The 12739-nt window shown below is 40.0% G+C and overlaps 1 protein-coding gene across 2 annotated transcripts; it reads right to left on the bottom strand.

Moving 5' to 3' along the window:
- Window positions 1-380: 380 nt before the first annotated feature.
- Window positions 381-11169, bottom strand: lgi3 (leucine-rich repeat LGI family, member 3). 2 transcript variants are annotated; one of them, XM_055886824.1, is made up of 10 exons: window positions 10823-11169; window positions 10506-10721; window positions 9139-9210; window positions 7772-7843; window positions 5925-5996; window positions 5734-5805; window positions 5322-5491; window positions 5061-5225; window positions 4611-4701; window positions 381-4299 (listed from the first exon to the last, which is right to left on the bottom strand). In XM_055886824.1, exons 2-10 carry the CDS (start codon window positions 10712-10714, stop codon window positions 3570-3572), a joined length of 1653 nt encoding a protein of 550 aa, XP_055742799.1. In that variant the 5' UTR covers window positions 10715-10721; window positions 10823-11169; the 3' UTR covers window positions 381-3569. The 2 variants fall into 2 exon arrangements, with proteins under 2 accessions (XP_055742799.1, XP_055742800.1); XM_055886825.1 differs by having other exon boundaries at window positions 10506-11169.
- Between the last annotated feature and the right edge of the window lie 1570 nt (window positions 11170-12739).

Genomic DNA, 12739 nt, shown 5'->3' with positions numbered 1-12739 from the left:
TTTAGGGTTTAGGGTAGGGACGTCCCAAGGATACCAAATAGGAATAACAATTTCACTGGTCGTCTTAGAAGAAAAATTATGTTTGAAAACTGATTATTATTTATTTTTTATAAAAAGTACTAATGATGGTTGTACTGTTGCTTCATTAGTTGTATGCATGTGCTTACTGTGACTGTCACCCATATTGACTAGATAGCTGCAGTAGGAAGCACCCATGGAAAATGACAGAGGCCTCTAGTGGCCAAAAGCTTGTATTAGCGTGGGTAGCGCCATTGAGAGCTTCCAACGTTTTAATGTAGTCAACTGGGTGGGACTTCTAACTTCATTGGCTGATCAAGGAAAACTAAAGTCCAGAATAATAAAGTTCAGAATAGTAAAGCTTAGATGCAGCATCTTTAATAGGACATTTATTACTTCAGATACATACAAGTGGCAACAATTTTCAGGGCAAATATTTTGCTTTCACACTATATCCAATTCCATGGTGGTAAGGGTGAATTAGGCTACACTTTAGTGCACCATACAAACACTATATTAATAATAACCCACATACAATGTGTAGACCTGGTAGACAATATAAAGAATAATGTTGAACCTAGTTATTTTATATTTGACATAAAGAGTAACTTTTCTCCATACAAATGCAGTAAAGGCTAATCACAGAATAATGTGTAAATGTCAACTGTGTAAATGAGGATGTTTAAAGTGAGTATTTATTGCAAGTTTTTTAGTTAATGTGGGTGCACTATTACAGTAGATGCATGGATACCTTACATTACGTACAGTGTAAAGCTACATAAAATGCACAGAGGAGAATAACATAAAATGTCTGGAGACAAGCTATAAGTTATGTAGAATCAAAGTGCACAGGGATTTGGCCAGAATTTGGATGTTGACACATTCTCTAGGCAAAATTTTGAACGTTTAGCAAATACAGACATGAGGAGTCAAGCCTGGATTTGAACTGATTCTCAATTGTTAGGCATTTAAACTGGGAATAAAAATGTTTGGGGAATTGACTGCCCGTGTAGTTTAGCCACAACATACAAAGTGTACATATTCAATGCTTTTTTTCACATATATGACATGAGCTTGACATAACCTTCCAGTACTATTCAGTTAACATTAATTTATGGAAATCTGTGTAGCCTAGCTACATTCTAGTTTAATGAAAATATATTGGTATCAATCATGATCAACAACATAGAGAGATACATGTTATTTATGACAAAACCATTGATAGCTCTTATTACCTGTGAAACATTATAAAACTTATTCAGAATAATCATTATTTTATAAAATATAATTTACTGTAAAGAGACCATTATGGCATGCAGATTACAGTTTATATTGCTTTAAACAAAATATATTAACTAGCATTTCATAGAATGTCCATATCAAACTCTATTTGATGTGAACAGTTATTTTCCTATTGCATGAATGAGATGAGGGCAGGCCCCTAATGGCAGGTAATTCAAGAAAGAAGATGAGTAGGGAGCCAGTAAATTGCAATAAACTTTAGTGAACTATTATCAGAATATATTCTGTTAACTATTCTGTTAATAGTTCACTAAAGTTTATTGCAATGTACTAGCTGTCTTCTCCCTATTGCATGAATAAAATTATTTTATAACAGTCAATAGAAAACCGTTCAGTAGATGCACATGCTTTTCACATAATCTGATGTTACTTATATGTTTTTATTTGTACTATATCTGCACCTCCCATTATATTTCCCATGTAGCATAAATTCATGTTAAATAGAGTAAGTAGTGATGTTGCAAAGTGATTTGACACATACTAATCAAGGTGATATGTTTTGTCATTACACATTAATTGATTCAATCAGAGACATCAGAAGATATCATGCATTTCCTGTTTGTTAGTACTCACTCTTCAAAAGTGGTTAGCTAACCTAACAGGCATTTAGTCACATGGCTTAGATGATTTGCTTTTCTCCATGGGCCCGATTCCGACCCGAGTTAACCTTGCTTAAATTGAACATAATTCCCTTTTTATGCACTTTTCCCTCTATGCATATTCTGACCTTAAACTTAACCATGAGAATAGCATGCTATTCACCTGCAATTCGTTGGGGGTGGAGATCTAAGAAATTAAGGTGTGGCAGAGGTGTGTCTACAGATATGCCATATTTTGATCTTGACTTAATTCCTTCATAATTCCACCACCTTTACGCACGAGGAAACCATGAATAAGGTCGAGCGAACCTTTCGGTTCCAAGAGGAAAAAGCATCTACTTTATTTTTTTCTGATAGAAATAACAGCATTCGCCATGCACTGTAATTTACAACTTGATAAGAGCTATTGACAGCTAGGTAAATGAGTAATCGGTTTTTGATAAGGGAATTGTAAATATAAATTACACTTGTGTTAGGTCTATTTTACCTTATAATTGCTGGAGACGTGAAACCAGTCATATGGCAGCAAACTGAAGCATATGAACATATCAACTTTCCCACAGTAAAGTTGATGAAATACTGTGCCATTATGCAGAATTTAAATTGTACAGTCTTTTTTAAATTGCAGGGATGGGCACTCTCAAATGTCTTGACTACCATGACTTTCTCTGTTTCCTATTTCTATCATGTTAAATATTAGCCACTATCAGTATTGACCGTCAGTAGGCCTAATAACAACACATATTCAATGAACAATTTACTTTTAGTTCCCTTTAGTTGGTATAGCCTTCATTATCATTCCATTTACTTACATTGTTTTGTTTACCTTCATTTGTTTCCTCTGTAAATGCCATCAGGGCTGTGTGGTTGTTGCTGAGGATCATTAGTAACAGTTGATAATATAAAAGACACAATTCAATCATTACGGAGTGAAGCGCAGACCAAGCTGTAATAGTTTGAACCCCATGCATGGCGCAATACTTGGCCGTGTCATCACACAGTTCCATGGTTAGTGCAGGTAATAGATGAGAGGATAGAACACTGTTGTACACTATTCTCCCTGGTATAATTCTATGTACACTAATCTTCCAATATTACCATGGGTTTAAGAACTGAATGTGGCAATTTTCAGAATAAATTAAATCACCATTTTCTTTCGTGCGTAAAGTTTCTCTAAACCTGTTTTTTATGATTCATAAATACTTTCCTAAACCCAAATAATCTGCAAGATCAGAGTATTTGTATATCTACCATCTACCAATTGCTGTTTTCTTTCATTGATCCCTAATATTTTGAACCCGTTCTCTCGAGTCTGTCAACAAAATTCAAACTAAAAGGTGCACCGTATTTAAAGGGATGGCTTAAGATAAGTGTACTGAAAACAATATTGAATGAAGATTCCATGAGAAAATCTGTTGGCTAGCAAGTGGGAGGGTTTTCAGAGGTTGAATGAAATGTATTCAGAGTGTGCAGGGTAGCCACACCTGCAGAGCGCGTTATGCAACTAAATAAGGTAAGTCTGAATACAAAATACTAAGAAATGCATCGGAAAGACGTGTGTAGGAAAGGCGTAAATTCCTAAGTTGGAATCGGGCCCCATAAGAACAGAACAGACTCATGAATGGTCTCAGAGATTCTGACTGGATTAGTCTATTTGGCACTGAGATCCACTATTAGGTGCTGGTAGGCCAGGGTGTTGCCTTTGAAGCTGGCTGCCAGCAGGATGTCTTTGTTGTCCACTGACACCAAGCTGAAGGCCCGGGGTGCTCTCATGTTGAGCTCCTGGAAGGGCTGGAAGCGCTGGGTAAGGTCGTCCCACAAGTAAACTCGAGAGAAGGAGAAATCACTCCCTAAGAGAAGATACTGGCGGGGGCCCACGGTGAATGGATACACAGCCATAGAGCCACGTGAGGGCAGGGTCTGAATCTCAACATAGCGCTGCCCCTCCCAGCGGAGAATCTTGGAGTCGCCAATGAAGCGTGTAAGACAGAGGTAGAGAACTTTGCGCACCCAGAAATGCTTGACCATCTGCACATCAGCAGTCTCAGTGATTTGGGAATGAAAGGCAAACTGGCGCAGGCTGCGGTTCCACTGGTAAACCACTGGGGGCTGGGAGGCACTGGAGAGAATGAGACGCTGCTTCCCCTCCACATCTAGGAACTCCACATGGGTGTCACGATGCCAGGGATGAAGGGATTGGTGGGAGTAGAAACCGTTGCTGTTCCAGCGGTATATGCTCGTAGAGCCTGCCTTGGAACTGTCTGCCACTGCAAAGTACCACTCATCATCCAGCTGGAAGGTCTCAACAAAGTTGGGTTTCCTCACACGTGTGGTGTCAATGTCCTGGATCTTCACAAATCGCTGTGGGTCCTCTTCCCACCTGAAAAGAAGGTGTCAATCATGTCAGCCATCCCTAAATCATCATTGCAAACATCTAACCTTAAGTAGATATCCACAGACTTCCAGTCATTGAGCTAACGCTAGTTAGCATTGGCTCGCGAAACTACCTCTAACTTCCGTACTGGACATAGAAACATAAAAATGGTATCCACGAGTTCATCTGACTCTGAGAAAGTAGATAAAGGGCCTCATTGCCAAAATCTCGAAGTATCCGTTTCACACAATTTGTGGCTAAGAAAAGGAACAAGTCAATGACACTGTATTGCTTATAGGAATTTGAATAAGTCTCACTTGTAGATGTGGGATCCTCCAAAAAGTTGAGCCACAACCATGTAAAGAGTGTTGTTTATTACCACAGGCTTGCAGTAGACAGCGGAGCGAGCTAGGAGAAACACAGAAGCAGAAAGTAGCAGGTTTAGCTCAGTGTAGCTCAGTTGGTAGAGCATGGCACTTGCAGCGCCACGGTTGTGGGTTTGATTCCCACGGGGGACTAGTATAAAAAATAAATTTAAAAAATGTATGCACTCACTACTACTGTAAGTCACTCTGGATAAGAGTGTCTGCTAAATGATGTAAATGTAGCTGACTTCAGTATCCTCTGTGTACTTCAAGAAGTAGTTTTCTCCAAGATACAATGTAAATTCCCTTGGTCTATATTTAAGTGATAATAGTTGAATGCATTGATTGTCTTCTGGCATGAATACTTATTTTTAGAAGGCATGAGTCTTGTAAGAAACGTACATGTTATATTATGATACATCCGGAAGACCATTTCCACATGATCCCATACAAACAGTGTGCAGAACCCAGTATCAGGCTGGGCGAAGGCCACAAACTGATCGTCGTTGAATTCATAGGACTCCACTGACACAGACTGGAAGGGGAAAGTTTCATAAACTGCAAAGTCTACAGGGGAAAAGAGAGATGAAGATTATCAACCTGTAAAATAAGTGCCCTGATGTCCTGTGAAATTAATAATTTTTTAAATAATTGGGGACAAACCTGCGCTGATACAGTTGAAGTCTCGTGGGGTGAGATCATGGATTCTGCGGCCTTGGAACTCAAATGGGCTGGCACAGTAGATTGCAGGGACAGAGGTGTTGGTCTTCTCCATCCAGTCCACAAGCCACTTGATTTTACAGTCACAGCGGAAAGAGTTACCCCGCAGGTCTCTGGGTAACACATAGAAAAATATAATTATGGTCCACCCATGACACAGTTCTTAGAAAACTATCTGTAGTAAGGATTCTCAGTAGCACTTTAAATTACAGCACTTCATAACGTGGGTAATAACATGGTAATAGTATGTTACTACTAATAAGTTATAGTTACTTGTTTTAAAAACATAAAATCACAAGATGAAACCAATGAGGATAAGGATACCATGTTCCCTTTTGAAAATATATGTACTTACAAGTCTGTCAGAATGTCAAAATATTTGAAGAGTTCTCGTGGAAGGAGCTGCAGGTTATTATTTGACAGAGAACTACAAAAAACAGATATTAATTTTAAAGAAAGTTAATAATGTCATAACATGTCCATGCAATTCATAACTAGTATTCTTCCATTGATATTTACAGAGAAATAGGCAGAAGATATACTCACAGGTGAGTCAAGGATTTAAGCCCTCTGAAGGTGTGCTTTGACAGGGCTTGGATGTCATTGTTCTCTATAAATCTGATGGGCATACAGAGAGAGAGAGGATCACTCAATATACTGTGTCACACATACATGGAGTATACCAAACATTAAGAACACGCCTCCCTTTTGTTCTCAGAACAGCCTCGATTTGTCTGGGCATAGACTCTACAAGGTGTCAAATGCGTTCCACAGGGATGCTGGCCGATGTTGACTCCAATGCTTCCCACAGTTGTCAAGTTGGTTGGATGTCATTTGGGTGATGGACCATTTTTGATACACACGGGAAACTGTTGAACGTGGGAAAAACAGCAGCGTTGCAGTTCTTGACAAAGCCGGTGTGCCTGGCACCTTCTACCGGTTCAAAGGCATTTAAATATTGTGTTTTGCTCTCTGAATGGCACACACACAATTCATGTCTCAATTGTCTCAAGGCTTAAAAATCCTTATTTAACCTATCTCCTCCCCTTCAAATAGTAACATCAATAAGGGATCATAGCTTTCACCTAGATTCACCTGTTCAGTCTATGTCATGGAAAGAGCAGGTGTTCTTAATGTTTGTATACTCACTGTAGATAGTAGACTTCTGAAAAAATGCAAGCAATCATGACAATCAAGATCAACACAGTGAATGAATGATTCAGACAGACAGCTTTTATTAATAGTGGCATCTCAATTAATGTGTACTGTATTCTTATGATAAAAACATGCTTTCTGGTAGAACTCAGGGTCATTTGCCAATATAATACCATCAAGGTAATTTGAATACATTGCCATGTCAATCATGCATAATACACAGCCTTCTTTTCCATATTCAGAGTGTAACATTGGTCTTACTGAACCTTTTATCATAATTGTGTCTCTGTCTGTCCCTCATTTATTTATTTAACTAAAAAGATTGTTACCAAGGGGACCATGTCCTGCTTCCTGAATCTTAAGCAGCTATAATGGGAATGGACCTGGGCCTGGCTGTTGGCTGGAATGTCTGCAGTAAGCGCAGCACTGACCTTGAGGATAAGCCAAGTGTTGAAGAAGAGGGGGGAGGGGATCTAGGAACAGCCATTTACTGGCTGCGGTGAAAAGGGTTCAAAACAAACAAGCCATCATGCCCCCACTCACATTTTTCTAATGAAGTTAACGTAGCAGGTGTATGTTTTGGATATACTTAAAATTGAAAATTGAGAGTTGGCAAAAGAGCCCCGTCATCAGATACTTAGTAGGGTGCCTCTACATGGGTTCAGTAATGAATATAAATATTGCCTGAGCCCTGTATCAAAGTTCAGGTGACAATTGACTACAAGTGCATTCTCTGTATTCATTCTGGATCTGTGAAGCATCCCAGGGCTACACAGTGTGAGCTCAGCCAGCCTGCATTCTGTCTCCTATATTGAGCAGCACTGAATATGAAGATATGAGTTCATTAGCATTCACAGTGAGGAGCCACCTTGGGTAGAGCTGGCAGGGCGATGCAGAGCACTGGGGCTGAGCTGCAGCCAGAGCCACGCAATCATTTTATGGAGCCTAATGCATTGCTTCCGTGGAAAGCAGCAAATATGATGGTATCAGCAACCTCATATTTCCTGGGGCCCAACTTCTCATCAATTAACAAAATGGTATGCTCAGCTTCATCAGGCCCCACAAAGGCAGTAAGGCTCTATGGTAGGAGGAGGATCAATATCCAATGTTATTTAAGCGATGCTTGTCTGGCTGAGAACTGGATCTTTCATTGTAACACCACTACCTCCTCCTCTCAGATAGAACGATTGTTGGGGGTATATCTGTGGTTGAATAAGGGCACAAAGTATGACACTTACAAGTACTGCAGGTGTGACAGACCTGCGAAGGCATCATCAGCCACAACAGTGAAGGTGTTGGAGTTCAGCAGACTGCAGAGAGGGAGAGAAAGAGAGAGAAGGTTTATAACACACTGGAATGAAATCTGTTCACTTTCCATTTCAAATGTTTGACTTAATAAAATCTCCAGAAAAATACTGCTGGAGAGGTAAAAAAACTTGTTAATCAATACCGGCTACTGTAAATGTGTATTTATTTACACAGGATTACACATGGACACAAGTAGTGTACAAAACATCTCCTCCAGGAACAAATAAATCACCTGAATGGTTGTGGAGTGGAAATAGGAAGAGCTATTCAATTTCAAGGAACAGATCAACTGTTCAATATAGTATAGGTCAGCTTTAAAGGCCCAGTGCAGTCAAAAACCTAATTTCCCTGTGTTTTATATATATTTAAACGCTATGTGGTTGGAATAATACTGTGACATTTTTAAAATGATGATAATGCCATTTTACAGTAAGAACTATCTGAAAATACCTCCTGAAATGTCAGCCTGTTTTGGTGGGATGGAGTTTTGTCCTGCCTGGTGACATCACCAGGTGATTAATTAGTTAATAGACCAATAAGAAAGAGAGTTCCACACCTCTTTGCCAAAAAGCTAGTTTTCAGTTTTCCCCTCCCCACTCAGACCATTCCCAGACAGCCCTAGCGAAATTCTTGCTTGAGAAAATTGCTCTTTGCTAAGAAGCTATTTTTGTTTCCTTATTTACCATTTTAATTGAAAACAATCACAGTATGGTACTTAATTGTTACCCAGAAATGATTTGATATTGAGATAAAAACAGCTGCATTGGGCCTTTTAATTTGAGCTCAAAACCTCAAAATGTGAAAACACACACACGCAAACACACAAACACACACACTCCATTGAATCTGCGTAGACAGATAAGCCATTGTTTAAATAGAAGAGAACTGAAGGGAGTCAGTCATTGGCGATGACACTGATACAGAGCCACTTTACTTTCACTACTGCCATGTCACCACTGTTTTCAATAACAGTTTATTTCAAGAGATTTATAGTGCTTGTATTGTCTAACAAATGTTACTTCACGACTTGTGCTTTTTATCTAGTTATCTGTATGTGTATGTTTATCCCTCAAACTTACTACATGTATTATCTTGATTTTGGTCTCCAAAACAACAGGCGAGATTGGTCGAGCTGATGTTTTGTTGTTGTATAGAAGATGATGTCTTGGAGAGAACATGTTTAGCATTTTCATTTGAACCCAAACCACAGAAGTAAAGTTGAGACTGTTTGCTCTAATTCCTCTACCTCAGACAGGAAGGGAGAGAATAGGATGATGGGATATGCATGAATACTCACAGAAACTGCAGAAGGTGCAGGTGGGAGAAGGCTCCCTCTGGGATTGTAGTGAAGGCTGCATTCACCATCGTCCTGAGGAGTACAGACAATCAACGTATCATCATTCAGGCTCCATCAATTAACATTGAGTTTATTATTACATCTATTTCAGAATCCTTATCCAACCCCTGTTGTGCGAAAGGGCTTGTTGCTCCCTGCTTAAAGTGGGTGTATGCTGCCAGTCAGCCACAGAGGTTTGTGAATTCTGTATGTTTATTAGCATAACTGTTGGTTAAAAGTTGAAAGGGAAAAATAAGAATCGTTAGGCCCTGATGGATGGTGGTACTGCATCACACCTAATCAATATAAGGGGATGGGGCCTGCATGGGAATGTTCTCCTCGGTCCCCAGGCATAGTCAATCTATTGACAGAACTGAACATGCAGCATGGGATGTTTTACCAAGAGCTCATGTGGCTCAATCTGTCTTACTATTTGAATTTCAAGAAGGGCAAAATCTTTTAAAACTAGGACACAGTTTCCTTATTCACAGGTTCATGTGTTCATCACTTTAAAATGAGGCCACCTCCACCTTGCAGTGCTTGTGCTCTTCAATTCCCCAAACTCTTTAAATACAAGAACATAATGCTCAATTACAGAAAGATAATACATTCAGAGTGAATATAGATAAAAATGTAAGTAATCCCAAGATTCTTGTATAAGTAAAATGTATGCAGATAGAGTATGCTATCTACTACATTATTGGCTTTCCATTTACTGAGTGCGCACTATCTATCTAACCTTCGTAAGGTTACTATTCCTTGGAGGACACGCAGGTCTTTTGCTGTGAGATGTGAATCTATTGTAAGTGTCTCTCCCAGGAGGGCTATGGCACATCCCATTGCTCTACTCCAATCAATGTAGTCTCATTTCTGCCAGCTCCCCCTGACTTCTGTCCAAGAATGAGGAGAGACTGAGGCACAGTGCCCATTTGTTATCTTTTATTAGCATTTGTGAACATTATCTTTTCTTTCTCATAATGTCTCTTTAAAATCTTTCAGACACATGTTCTTGAGGAGCACAAACACTGTCTTTCTCTCTTGAGAAACGTAGTATAATATAAAATAATCTGAAACCGTTTAAAAATGTTGTAGACATGAAGTATAAGCTTTTGGTAACCAGAGTAGACACTGCAGAATATATTGTAAAAGTGTAGCCTATGTTTGCGTGATGTAATGTCACCCGTAAAGACCATGCATGACATCACAGTCTTCATGTACATTATCAACAGCTGGTTTTATCATTTTGGAATGAAATGTAAGGAATAGACCAAAAATCTGAAAGAGTATACATGAACAGACACACACAGAGTGATCAGTGTTGTACTCACAGGGAGATGATCCCAGGGGGAAAGCTCTTGGGGATAGTCTTGGTATCCACACAGAAGGCACTGTCTTTGGTGCAGGAGCAGGTGGTAGGACAGCGGGGGATTTTGGGGACCCTCTTGGCCCCGGTCTCCCCCACCAGGCAGAGAAGCAGACATAGGCCGGCCAACAGCTTCAGCCATCCCGGGACCCTTCTCGATCCGGTATTCAGCATATTTCTTCTACGGATGGACAGAGGCAAAGGGACTGGTGACAAAGACTGCTGAGCCTCAAGAAGTTGTATTTCCCCTTCAAAAAAGAACAAGATAAAATCTCTGTTTACCTTGTAGCAGCAGCAGCAGCCGCAGCAGTAGAAGTGATGTTGCTGAGCTATCGAAAGACTGTGAAGAGTTTGGGAGAGAGAGAGACAGAGAGAGAGAGAGAGAGAGAGAGAGGGCAGTCGGATGGTATCTTCACTGAATGTGTGTGTGTGCTCTGCAGCTTCCCTGGATGTGTGTGTTCTCCCTAGAGCTGCTGTCAGAGTGCAGAATGCGGGAGCGAGGCTGCAATTCCCCGCACTAGGACCTGTACGCAGCACCACTGACTCTGAATTATTTACTATCGTACACAGAAGACTTAAAAATATGACCAGGGAGGCAGCCAGACAGGGGAGAGGAGGAACAAGGCAGTGTCAGGCCTGGCAGGCTGGGAGGGAATGGAAGGGTGAGGGGGTTCTGGGGTCTTCACTGCGCTCTCAGCACTCCTCCGCCTCTCTTCTCATCTTCTCTCTCTTCTCTCTCTCTCACTCTCTCTCTCCTCTTTCTCTCTCTCACTCTCTCTCTCTCTCTCTCTCTGTCTCTCTCCTCTTTCTCCTCTCCTCTCTCTCTCTGTCTCTCTTCTCTCTCTCTCTCTCTCTCTCTCTCTCTCTCTCTCTCTCCTCTCTCTCTTCTCCTCTCTCTCTCTCTCTCTCTCTCTCTCTCTCTCTCTCTCTCTCTCTCTCTCTCTCTCTCCTCTCCTCTCTCTCTCTCTCCTCTCTCTCTCTCTCTCTCTCTCTCTCTCTCTCTCTCTCTCTCTCTCTCTCTCTCTCTCTCTGTGAGCCTGTTATCGGGAGTGGAGTTATGGAGACAATGCGGGAAATACCACTTTTAACATTTAAATGAGTGGAGATAGGCAAGGAAGAAAGCCTCACAAAAAAATAAAGGAAAGAGGAGGCAAAGGAAATGATAATAGATATTAGGATAGAAGAGAAGAGAACAATCTCTTAGATAACATCCACAAGGACAGCAGAGTACTGAGAATCACTGCAGTAGCTACCGCATATCAGAGCTAAGCTGCTGGCCTCATTTCAAACTTTACAGTATACAGACACCAATGTATCAATATGTTCTGGTACTCAACTAGTAATAGTAATACACTTTTTGAAACAATAATATACCAAGTTATATTTTTATATTAAACATTGTATTTGTATAAGTAATTTACTACATATCCCATGAATCAGTAATTGCCAGTAACAACATATATTACCTCTTCTTTTTTATTTACATTTAGGCCAATGGTGTACACATAGGCAGATCTGGAGGATGATTCAGAGCATGACAACCCAGATTAGAACCTATAGAATTCCATTGAATCCTATATACAGTGCTTTCATAAAGTATTTATACCCCTTGACTTTTTCCACATTTTGTTACATTACAGCCTTATTCTAAAATATATATATTTTTAATCCTCAGAAATCTACACACAATACCCCATAATGACAAAGTGAGAACAGGTATTTAGAAATTTTTGCTAAATTATGAAAAAAAAAAAAATATATATATATATTTATTTACATAAGTATTCAGACCCTTTGCTATGAGAATCTAAATTGAGCTTAGGTGGATCCTGTTTCCATTGATCATCCTTTAGATGTTTCTACAACTTGATTGGAGTCCACCTGTGGTAAATTCAATTGAAAGTATATGATTTAGGAAGGCACAAAACCGTCTATATAAGGTCCCACAGTTGACAGTACATGTCAGAGCAAAAACCAAACCATGAGTTCGAAGGAATTGTCAGTAGAGCTCCGAGACATGATTGTGTCGAGGCACAGATCTGGGGAAAGGTACCAAAAAACTTCTGCAACATTGAAGGTCCCCAAGAACACAGTGGCTTCCATCATTCTTAAATGGAAGAAGTTTGGAACCACCAAGAGTCTTCCTTTAGCTGGCCGCCCGGCAAAACTGAGCAATCGGGGGAGAAAATGTGAAAACCT

This window comes from Salvelinus fontinalis, chromosome 28 (genome assembly GCF_029448725.1).
Source record: "Salvelinus fontinalis isolate EN_2023a chromosome 28, ASM2944872v1, whole genome shotgun sequence".
In the NCBI taxonomy this organism is placed as follows: domain Eukaryota; kingdom Metazoa; phylum Chordata; class Actinopteri; order Salmoniformes; family Salmonidae; genus Salvelinus; species Salvelinus fontinalis.
This window is presented reverse-complemented; position numbering and strand designations above follow the sequence as displayed.

Excerpts from the sequence above, each read along its gene's own strand:
- lgi3 (XM_055886825.1), bottom strand. The coding sequence starts at position 10,714 with ATGCTGAATACCGGATCGAGAAGGGTCCCGGGATGGCTGAAGCTGTTG. Across the intron at positions 9,211-10,505 it reads CCCCCTGGGATCATCTCCCT|GACGATGGTGAATGCAGCCT; the intron begins GTGAGTACAACA and ends TGTACTCCTCAG. Across the intron at positions 4,702-5,060 it reads GATGTATCATAATATAACAT|CTCGCTCCGCTGTCTACTGC; the intron begins GTACGTTTCTTA and ends TGTTTCTCCTAG.